The sequence below is a fragment of the Syzygium oleosum genome, unplaced genomic scaffold, assembly GCF_021117445.2.
Source record: "Syzygium oleosum isolate NSW1041296 unplaced genomic scaffold, Sole_v2.1 Sole_v2.14, whole genome shotgun sequence".
In the NCBI taxonomy this organism is placed as follows: domain Eukaryota; kingdom Viridiplantae; phylum Streptophyta; class Magnoliopsida; order Myrtales; family Myrtaceae; genus Syzygium; species Syzygium oleosum.
Window position 1 is genome coordinate 8664349 of NW_026607498.1, and position 10842 is coordinate 8675190.

At 43.1% G+C, this 10842-nt stretch overlaps 2 protein-coding genes across 3 annotated transcripts; both read left to right on the plus strand.

Annotated features, from left to right (window-relative positions):
• The first annotated feature begins 350 nt into the window (after positions 1-350).
• LOC115688451 (ABC transporter C family member 10-like) lies at positions 351-7179 on the plus strand. Its single transcript, XM_056317670.1, has 12 exons — positions 351-555; positions 1209-3217; positions 3451-3771; positions 3856-3942; positions 4030-4617; positions 4693-4857; positions 4989-5283; positions 5518-5732; positions 5816-6121; positions 6322-6385; positions 6468-6707; positions 6790-7179. The coding sequence occupies exons 2-12, from the start codon at positions 1784-1786 to the stop codon at positions 6897-6899; spliced, it is 3825 nt and encodes a 1274-aa protein (XP_056173645.1). The 5' UTR covers positions 351-555; positions 1209-1783; the 3' UTR covers positions 6900-7179.
• Positions 7180-7660: 481 nt separating this feature from the next.
• Positions 7661-9613, plus strand: LOC115688449 (uncharacterized). Of its 2 annotated transcripts, XM_056317607.1 has the most exons (4): positions 7661-8052; positions 8815-8947; positions 9047-9079; positions 9148-9613. In XM_056317607.1, the coding sequence occupies exons 1-4, from the start codon at positions 7892-7894 to the stop codon at positions 9289-9291; spliced, it is 471 nt and encodes a 156-aa protein (XP_056173582.1). In that variant the 5' UTR covers positions 7661-7891; the 3' UTR covers positions 9292-9613. The 2 variants fall into 2 exon arrangements, with proteins under 2 accessions (XP_056173582.1, XP_030470125.1); XM_030614265.2 differs by having other exon boundaries at positions 7666-8052; positions 9047-9613.
• The last annotated feature ends 1229 nt before the right edge of the window (positions 9614-10842 follow it).

The window sequence follows — 10842 nt, forward strand, 5'->3', positions numbered from 1 at the left end:
AGGGTAAAATTCAAAACTGGTATATCCGTCAATTATCGGGTGTCATTTAACAAAGTAATTTAACAGTAAAATTTAACGGAAGATAACGCAGGGTAAAATTGTCATATATGTATCAGTTTGGGCTTTTGGTGATTAACAAATTAATTTGAAATAAAATTATTATATGTGTATCAGTTTGGAGATATTTGTGGTAGCACTCCTAAACAAAAAGAAGCAAAGAAGAGCGGTTGGGTGATTCCACCGTCCCGTTCGCGCATCGCACCCGCCATGCCTAGTTTAATGTGAAAGTTAGCTGTACATATTATATTAGAAAATAGAGCAATTAAATGAAGGGCAGGTGGGCTTCTCTCTCTCTCTCTGTGCATGCACGATTTGGGGAGGCAGGTGTTTTCCGATCTGCACAAGTCAACTTTACTCTTTGTTTCCGACCGGATCAAGCTCCTCGGAATAAATATGGATTGTCAGCAAGCGAGAAGGGACGCTCTGAAAGCAGGGTCAACCTCTGCCTTCTTCGTCTGCTCCGTTTTGGCAAAGATTGCTGACTAGAGCTTGGAAGTGAGTGTTTCTCCTTCTTCTTCTCCTTGTTTGAAGTCTTGATCTTGCTTGCGTCTATGAATCTTTATCGGTTCTTTTTCTAGTGCTGCTGTTGCTGAATATGCGCACGAAAAGGCGTGTTTTGTGGGCAGGAGGAGGACTCGAGAACTTCTTGATTTTTTGCTTTTCGTGGGTATTGAAGACATTGCCACTTTTCTTCTGACAATTTCTTTTTTCTAATCAGATAGTTCTTTCGGTGGTTTCTTGTCCATATATGTATCAGGGTTTTCCCAATAATATGATTCGTTCATGAGCTTACTTCCTTGATTGATAATCTTGGCAAATCGAGTGGATTACCCACAACTGTTCGCCTGAGTACGAGGAAATCATTGAAGAGTTCCGTTTGTGCACTTTTCAAGCCTCATTGTTTGTGTTTTGGAAATGCATAACTTCCAGTCGGAAGTGGGTAGGTTTCTTACGACATGTACCACTCGGGCTTTCAAAGTGTCACGATAATGTTCTCACTGTTTTCGGTAACCTTAATTATTGCCCTCAAGGGCATCTGTTAACGAGACACTATCCATCGTTCATGCCTTCATATGGCAATTCAAATTTCAAGGCAACTTGCTAACTATGACATGATAATAGTCTTGAAGTATGCTCCTGAATTGCAGTCTTTCAGGAAAGAGGCACAATTGGGGAGAATTCTGGACCGTATCTGCGACGACTCTGGGTGCTCAAGTCAAGTTGGACATACCAGCAACTCCGGGCTCGCGTCCATTTTCAATCACCATTCTTGTACCAACCAGATTTTGGTCATTTGACTTGATATCTTGCTCATTTTGTACTTTCTGTTTGACTTACTCTGTAAGTTGTCCTCAAAGAAAATTACAACTGCCACCGCAGTTTCCACTTGTCTGCACTTCGAATTTGGTTAATCTTCAGGAAATTGAATGAGGATGCTACTCTTTTACCTCTAAATGAGTGGCTAGTCTTCCTGTTCCAAGGGGTCAGTTGGTTGCTGCTAGTTTTGAGGTGACCATTAGGAGGCTACGCCTTCCATACAATGCATTAGCTTGGATTTATTCGATACTACCCTCATAGTACACAAGATTTCTCTGTACATCCTCCCCACGGGAAATAAAGGAAGCCACTGCATCCGTGTTATTGGTGTGGGATATTTTATTATTTCCTGGAGCAATCCTCCTGCCTTTTTTTTTTTTATTTTGCTTTCAGAGGATACAGTTACATGGAGAATAGCAAGGACTGCGAAAATGGCGCTGTGTATGAACCTCTGCTGGACAAAGAACAGAACCACGACGTCACTTCTTTTGCCAAGGCAGGATTTCTCAGCAAGATGTTGTTTTGGTGGTTAACTCCGCTAATGAAATTGGGGAAAGAGAAGATCCTTCAAGATGAAGATATTCCACGTCTCAGGTTGGAAGAAAGAGCGGAAACATGTTACTTGAGGTTCATGGAGCAACTGCACAAAGAAAAGAAGAACCCATATGATACCTACTCCATCTTGTCTACGATATTTTACTGTGAATGGAGAGGGATTTTGGTTTCCGGGTTCTTTGCTTTGACCAAGGTCTTGACTCTCTCCACCGGGCCTTTGTTCCTTAGCGCCTTCATCACGGTTGCGGAAGGTGAGGAGGCTTTCGAGTATGAGGGTTACGTGCTAGCTGGAGGATTGTTCTTGGCCAAATGCTTAGAATCTCTATCGGAAAGGCAATGGTTTTTTAGAGCAAGACTGATTGGACTCCGAATAAGATCTTTTCTATATGCAGCGATTTGTGAGAAGCAACTGCGGCTCTCGAGTGCAGCGAAAATGACTCACTCTCCAGGCGAGATAGTAAATTATGTCGCGTCAGATGCCTATAGGATCGGTGAGTTCCCTTACTGGTTTCACCAAATATGGTCGACTAGCCTTCAGCTTTGCCTTGCATTAGCCATTGTTTACTATGTCGTGGGGCTTGCAACTTTGGCGGCTCTGGCGGTACTTGCATTGATTGTCGCCTTGATTTCTCCGATGGCCAAATTGCGACTCAAGTACCAAAGAAGACTCATGGAGGCTCAAGATAAAAGGCTAAAGGTGATTGCAGAGGCGCTTGCGAATATGAAGGTGTTGAAGTTATATGCCTGGGAGAAGCACTTCAAGAAAGTTATCGAGGAGCTGAGGAAAGACGAATCAGAGTGGATTGCGGCGGTTTTGTGGCAACAAGGTAGCTATATGGTCGTGTTTTGGTCTTTGGCGGTTTTAGTTCCTGCCATCACTTTCTGGGCATGCTACTTCTTGAGCATTCCCTTGAATGCAAGCAATGTCTTCATGTTCTTGGTGAGTTTAAGAATTGTTCAGGAACCGATCAGATTGATTCCCGATGTGGTCGGGTCCTTCATCCAGGCTAAGGTTTCATTGTCTCGGATCGCTGAATTTCTAGAGGCACCTGAATTGGAAAATAAACCAACAAAGCAAGAGAGTGATAATGAGTTGCTGGAAACGGCTGTTTTCTTGGATACACGTGAAATTTCTTGGGACGGTGGTACCTCAAACGAGACATTGAGGAACATTAATTTGTCGGTCAGAAAAGGAGAGAAAGTAGCTATATGTGGGGAAGTTGGGTCGGGGAAATCTACCCTTTTAGCTGCAATTCTTGGAGAAGTTCCATTTATCAATGGCATAGTAAGTCATCAAAGAATCTTCTCCTTCGGGTAGTTTCTATTTATAAATTGTAACTGCCCCACTAATATTTTCGAGATCTTTAAATACGACTATGGAATTGTACTATTTCCTGTTACGACGCATTCATCTTATGCCTATTATGACTTACAATGTATGATTTATCAGGTCATAATTAAATCATTTAGCAACAAATTTGATTGAAGACTTACTGGTAATCCTTGATCCGTGTTTAGGTTCGCGTTTATGGTAGGATGGCGTATGTGTCTCAGACAGCGTGGATCCAGACCGGGACTATACAAGAAAACATCCTATTCGGATCAGCCATGGACTCTGTCAAATATCAAGAAGTAATTCAGGAGTGTTCCCTAGCCAAGGACATCAAGATGTTTCCCTTTGGCGATCAAACTCAAATAGGGGAGAGAGGCGTCAATTTGAGCGGTGGGCAGAAGCAAAGGATACAACTTGCGCGCGCCCTGTATCAGGACGCGGATGTGTATCTGTTGGATGATCCCTTCAGTGCCGTGGATGCACATACAGCGACTAGCTTATTCGATGTGATCTCCTCTCAAGGACAGTGAAACTTCTATATGTTTTCAGATAAACTTCTAAATGAATGTGATGTTTGCTCGTTGTTGCAGGAATATGTCATGAAAGCTTTATCCGGAAAGACTGTTTTGCTGGTTACGCATCAAGTTGACTTCCTTCCAGCTTTTAACTGTATCTTGGTCAGTAACTCATTCAAAAAAAATAGAGCTATTTTCACTTTTCTCATTCGATTCATGGTGTTCCTGAACAGTTGTGTTTCTTGACAGTTAATGTCATCTGGGCAAATCGTAAGCACTGGCATATACGATCAGTTAATGGCTTCTAGCCAAGAATTTCAGGACCTTGTGAATACGCATCACACAACCTCTGGTTCTGGAAATCAAATCGGAATCACTTCATTGGGAAGGCCTGGATATTCGAAGGAAGAGATCCAGAATATATATATAGAGGAACAACTCGAGGCCTCTCTGGGAAGTCAATTGATTAAGCAGGAGGAAAAAGAGATAGGAGACAGCGGTTTCAAGCCCTACTTACAGTATCTGAAACACAACAAGGGCTTTTTGTTTATCACCTTGGCAATTATCTCTCACATTATCTTTATAGCCGGGCTGTTCGTGCAAAATTATTGGTTGGCTTCTGAAGTCAACAATACGAGTGTGAGCGCCATCGAGTTGAACTCTGTTTACACTGGCATCGGCATTGCCGAAGCTCTCTTTTTGCTTTTTAGATCGTGTTTCATAGTCTATTTAGGTTGCAGTGCATCAGAGTCCATATTCTCTGTGTTGTTGCACTCCCTTATTCGAGCGCCGATGTCCTTTTACGACTCGACTCCTTTGGGAAGAATACTCAGCCGGGTAAATCCTAAGTCAAATTGGTGCTGCGCTTTGGTGATGTTTGAGATGGATAACATTATTTGCTGAATTTTATAGGTGTCTTCAGATTTAAGCATCATCGATATCGATTTGGCCTTCAAGTTAACCATTGCCCTTGGGTCCACTATGAATACCTACTCGAGCTTTTTGATACTCGCCTTTCTTACATGGCCGGTTTTATTTGTCATCATACCCATGATTTATCTGACACTGATCACACAGGTAATGCTTATGCCTCAAATCAATTAATTGTTCCTTAATAGGCAGAGTTCTGCACACCTACCTCCTGAGGGACTTCTTCCTACCATTCAAACTCCAATGTAGCATTGATTTTTGTCTTTCTTTTACTACAGAAATACTACTACGCTTCTTCCAATGAGTTGACGCGACTCGATGGCACAACTAAGTCTACACTCGCGAGCCACCTTGCTGAGTCTATCGCCGGAGTGATGACAATCAGAGCGTTTGGCCAAGAAGACCGATTCTTTTCAAGAAGTCTTTGCCTTATTGATGCGAATGCCAGTCCATATTTTCACAGCTTTTCAGCCAATGAGTGGCTGGTCCAACGTCTGGAAGTCCTGTGCGCTATTGTCCTAACATCCTCGGCCCTCACAATTACTTTTCTTGATCTCGGGTCCTCTTCCTCGGGTTCGTATCATTAAAAGCTCAATCTAGTTCTTCATATTGAGACTTTTCCTAGAAGCTTGGCTCTTATACCTGGTATCATTTTACTTTGGCACTTTTTAACCTGATGTCTGACTCTACTAAAGGCAGCTATGCATCGACATGTTGGTTCATTTGTCCCTTCAATATCATCTAGGAAATGGGTTTCCAGCTTAGAAGATTTTAGTGGGTGCGGGGTCTCACTATCATTTGATGCAGGATACGTTGGTATGGTGCTGGCATACGCTCTATCTTTAAATGTCCTCCTGGTCTTTTCGGTCCAATTCCAGTGCTCGTTATCGAATTTGATCGTTTCAGTAGAAAGGCTACAGCAGTACATGCACATTCAAAGTGAAGCTCCTGAAGTGATCGAAGATAGCCGACCAGCGACGGACTGGCCTTCTTCTGGCAATGTTGAGATTTGTAATCTGAAGGTAGACACAAGCACCATTTACACACCTTTCGATTAGGACTTCTCTTGTAGCGCACTTCGGTTTGATTATCGAGACATTAACAGGTCAGGTATCGGCCCGATTCTCCCCTTGTTCTTCATGGGATAACCTGTAAAATAAAAGGAGGGCACAAAATTGGGATCGTTGGCCGGACTGGTAGCGGAAAGACGACTCTCATTAGTGCTTTGTTCCGTCTAGTGGAGCCTACCGATGGGAAAATAATCGTTGATGGCCTAGACATTACCACTATCGGACTTCATGACCTGAGATCACATTTCGGGGTCATCCCGCAAGATCCGACACTTTTTGGCGGGACAGTTAGATACAACCTGGACCCCTTGTCTGAGCACACCGATCAGGAAATATGGGAGGTAATTTCCACGTCTCTTGAAATTTGATTGGTGTATCCTTCTCTCTTTTACTGTCTGTACTCGATTTATAAAAAGACCTCGTCGTGCATAATTTGAATCTAATGAGAGCTCCTGAGCTAAATCTTGAATGACTATAGCCCCCGCAAAAGGAAGGACTTTGCTGTTATGTTTGATGATTGATTAAATTTCTGTGGAAAAAGGTTCTAGGAAAATGTCAGCTCCGGGAGGCCATACAAGGCAAAGATCAGGGTCTGGAATCGCTAGGTAAACACAAAATTTGACTACAAATCCTGTTTAATTATTCTCGTTGTCAATCATTAACAGTTTACGCAAACTCAAATCGTAGTCGTACAGGACGGATCTAACTGGAGCATGGGGCAACGGCAATTGTTTTGCCTAGGACGAGCTTTGCTGAGGCGAAGCCGGATCCTAGTCCTGGACGAAGCCACCGCATCTATCGACAACGCGACCGATTTGATCCTTCAGAGAACCATACGAAGGGAATTCGCGGACTCCACTGTCTTAACCGTGGCCCACCGGATACCAACCGTCCTGGACTGCACGATGGTGCTAGCTTTAAGTGATGGTAAATTTGAACTCACCGTGAACTGTTTAGTGAGAACCAACAAGAACTGTGAGAAATACATGACACTCTTTGTATTTAACAGGGAGATTGGTAGAGTGTGATCATCCTATGAAATTGGTAGGCAAGGACGATTCGTTGTTCGGGCAGCTTTACAAGGAGTACTGGTCTCGAACATCGAAGGTGAGTAATTAGTCCGAGAACTTTTGAGATGAAGCTTGCGGAAGCCGATACACATCGTCGGAATGCATCACGTGAGGCCAATTTCTTCATTTAGTGCAGTTGGAAATGCTGTAGGCAGATGATTTTGCTGCTACTTCACGGTCAAGAAGACCAACAAAGGCAGATGTATATAAAATTATAAGCACCTATTTTCAGTTTATTGCATTTGTCCCTATTGATTTGTACTTCCTATATTTTAATCATTTATCTTCTATAATGTACAAAATTTATTGGGAATTCTCAATATTAATTCTTATGAATCCATATTCAATATACTTGTTACTCTTATGCTTTATAATCCTCATTCAATTTTCCTCTTACATGTTTTTCTCACGATCAAACACTAAAAACACCGTTCCATTTCATTCCATTCCCACAGTTTACCAAATAAAGATAATGGAATTGTCGTCTTGAGTCTGTATTTTCGCTGAAAATTTCGCGATAAAATAAAATATTTTTCATGAAAATGATTAGTTTTTGTCTGTTTGGTGGTTTAGGTGATTTAGGGAAAGTGATTTCATCCTTACACAAAGTGGAAGTTGGTTCCCCTCCCCCGATATAAGTCCATTGTTTTAAATCCGTGGAAAACGCATCCAAGCACCGGAAAGTCGGAAAATAATTTCTGGGAAAATAGTTTTCCTTCGAACAAACGGACCTTTCATTTCATTTCGTTTTCATTCCGTTCCCTCCTGAATACATTCCATTCCGCCGTGCCAAATGCTATATCAAAGCTAGCCAAATTACTTCGGTTCTTTTTTTTTTTTCTTTCGGAAGCCAAATACAAAAGATTGGGAAGCAAAGTTATGGAACTCCAAACTGTTCTCTCAACCAGTTTCTCCGAAAACGCAAACCGTTTTGGCCGTCCCGAGCTGAAACGACGCAGGCAAAACGAGAACAGCACAAACACGCCACGCGACGCGCGGTCAGCTTCCAGGTAGAATAGAGAGAGAGAGAGAGAGAGAGAAATGGCGGCTTCGTTCAAGTGGGTGCTCCAACTTCACAGGGACGTCCCCAGAGCTGCTCGCTTCTATTCGCAGGGCCTCGATCTCGCCGTCAACGTCTGCACCCTCCGGTGGGCCGAGCTCGAGTCCGGCCCTCTCAAGCTCGCCCTGATGCAGGCGTCGAGGTGACCCCTTCTCCAATGCCCCCCCACCCGCCCATCTGTTCGGTGAATTGTCCACGAGAGCACGGCGTTGTTTTTAGCTCGACATTCCCATGCCCTGTCGTGTGTCTTGCCTGAAATTCGTGGCTCGTCCTCGTGTCTCCTCTCGTAAAGTTTGGATTTCCCCCCCCCCCCCTTCCCTTCTCCTCGGTTGTGTCTGGTGATTCTACTCGTGGGCTCGTAGCAGTGGGAGGTGAGCTGAGGGAGTGGGAAATTTCAGATACGTCTCTCTTGGCTCTTCCAAATTAAGGTTAAGGTAGTGCCGGTCGCCGCGTAGAATTCGTGCAGGGTCCAGTCCGAGGATATGGACTCCACATAATCTGTGAAATTCACAATGGATTCATTTAGTGGTCCTGGACTCACAAGTATATCTCGGTATGGGGTTTCTAGGCACAGTAGATTTATGGTGATGCCTTTCCTTTATTTGTGCTGGATGTGTCAGAATGAAAGGTTTACTTGGATTGAGCTCTGCATGAGTTCTTCATTGACCTGTCTAGAGGTTACAGTTTCAAATATGAGTTAAGAGGCCTTCTGCCTAATGAAACCACAAAACGAGACTTGACGGTCTGACAAGTTCAGCTCTCGTATTCGGCTGGTCTGGAAGGTTGCATCTTAATCTGGGTTTTGCTATTAGTTTGATGTTGTGAGATATAAACAATAAAAAAAAAATCTGCATTTTCAGACGCTCCCTTTAGACAACTGCAACTAATGACCCGCAATACGCAGCGATCACGTCGTGGAGAAGGGATATTCTTCACTCCTGTCCTTCACGGTCACTGACATCAACAACACAGTGACAAAGCTAATGGCATTAGGAGCTGAGCTTGATGGTCCCATCAAATATGAGATCCATGGGAAGGTACTAATATCAACGTTAATCAACTTTTTCATTATTATAACCCCTGAGCATTAGTGTTTCAATCTGAAAGAGTTGCATGTATATGCTGGTTTTGGTCAGATTGCTGCCATGCGGTGTTTAGATGGTCACATGGTAGGCCTTCATGAACCTGCATAAGAGTTCCAGAGTTGAATATTTCTGATTGATTAACCGTTCAACAGGACTTCACAGCTGTTCTACTAGCACCTTCATTTTCTCTGAAGATATCAGATGCCGAAATCTTGTTCTTTTTCTTTTTCAGTCCCACGATGCTCACTTTCTGTTCATTGATATTTAAAACTCTGCTGCCCAAAGTCATTGAGTGAACATGCCTGGAGTAGTTGCAACACACGGAAGTGAGCATGATAGCGAGCAAGTGGGGTTTATACTGAGCTTTAGTTAACTTTTCAGCTAGATGAAGGTAATATTGCAAAGTCATTTTTCTAGAGAGAGAATGAACCACTTTTATTTTTATCTGCAAATGATGATTTTTGATGCACCATATCTCACTTGATGATTCTGCCTTGGGGGTTGAGAGAAATTTTTATTGTTCAGTTCTTCAGCTTGCAAGATTCTACATTTGGGCTACATACTTGCATAAAAGCTTGCTCCTTGCTTGCTTACAGTGAATATAATTGTGTTTTGATCTCCCTATGTACTTAGGTTTGAGTGGAGAAAAATAGCATTGCACCGATCGACCTCATAAAGAAGCTGAGTCTAGCTGCAAATTTAGGGTTATCTCATTTATGCGTCATTTGATGTTTAATTGAGGAACAGATGTTATCCTTCAAGTAGATGGTGACGGAGTATATACTCCATAAGCTGGTTTTTGTTATTTCACTTCTGAAGATTAAGTGCCGATCACGTGTGTGTTGCTTGCTTGATCACTAGACAAGATCAGGAGATCGTCAAGATTCACCAACAAAAATCTTGGAGTTGCTGATGGTAAATTGTCTTGTTAACCGTTACGACCAGCTAAGCAGCTCGGTTGCGCCTGTAGCAACCATGTCCTTCCCTTGTTTCCCTTATCTTTGGATCCTAACTCAACGGAGGTATCCTAGTTAATTAGTAAATCGAGTTATAAAACTGATTACTCGCCATTAAGCAAACAGGATTACTAGGACTTAGGTCTCTTTCTTGGGCGGGGCATCAAGCACGAATGTCAAAAAATCCGTTGGACAGGCGGATTCACACTGACGTAATATTAAAATCTGGAGAAAAAAAGTTTCCTGTGTCAAGATTCTCAATGTTATATGTTTGGACAGATGATTTAAAGTCACATGTCCAAGGGGTCACTATTTCGATCAACGCTAGATGTAATTTATGTCACACCCCCAACATTATGGGAACAGGGGCAATGACACGGCTGGTTTTCCCAGGGACAATGACACGATCGGTTTTTCTGTCACACCCCAAACCCTAACAGGCTTGCGACACCCCTCGATGGTCATATTGAACGCGACGTCCCAGGACGCGTCGCGAAGACAAACGCAAGTGAAAGCGAAAATTAAACATCCCAGACAGTAAACAATGACAACAAGGTAGTACTTGAAGAAAATCAATAAACTCATAATATTAGCTTGAGACCATAAAATTCATACATTAGGTTTCTAGGGTTAGTATCCACCTTCGTCATAGAAAAGGGACAGGTAGCCGGGTAGACTACGGAATACACAAAAAGGGCCCTACCAAAAAGCTCCTAGGTCCTAGCACCCAAATCCTCCTACGGTGCCCAATCTGAAACGGATCCTGAAGGCTCCGACTCAGTGTCCGAGTCGATCTCGATCGGCTTCTCCTCGTGCTCGGACACCATAGGCTCCTCCTCAGGCTCAGACTCGGGCTCTGGTTCTTCTAATTCTTCCTCGATCTCGGGCTCC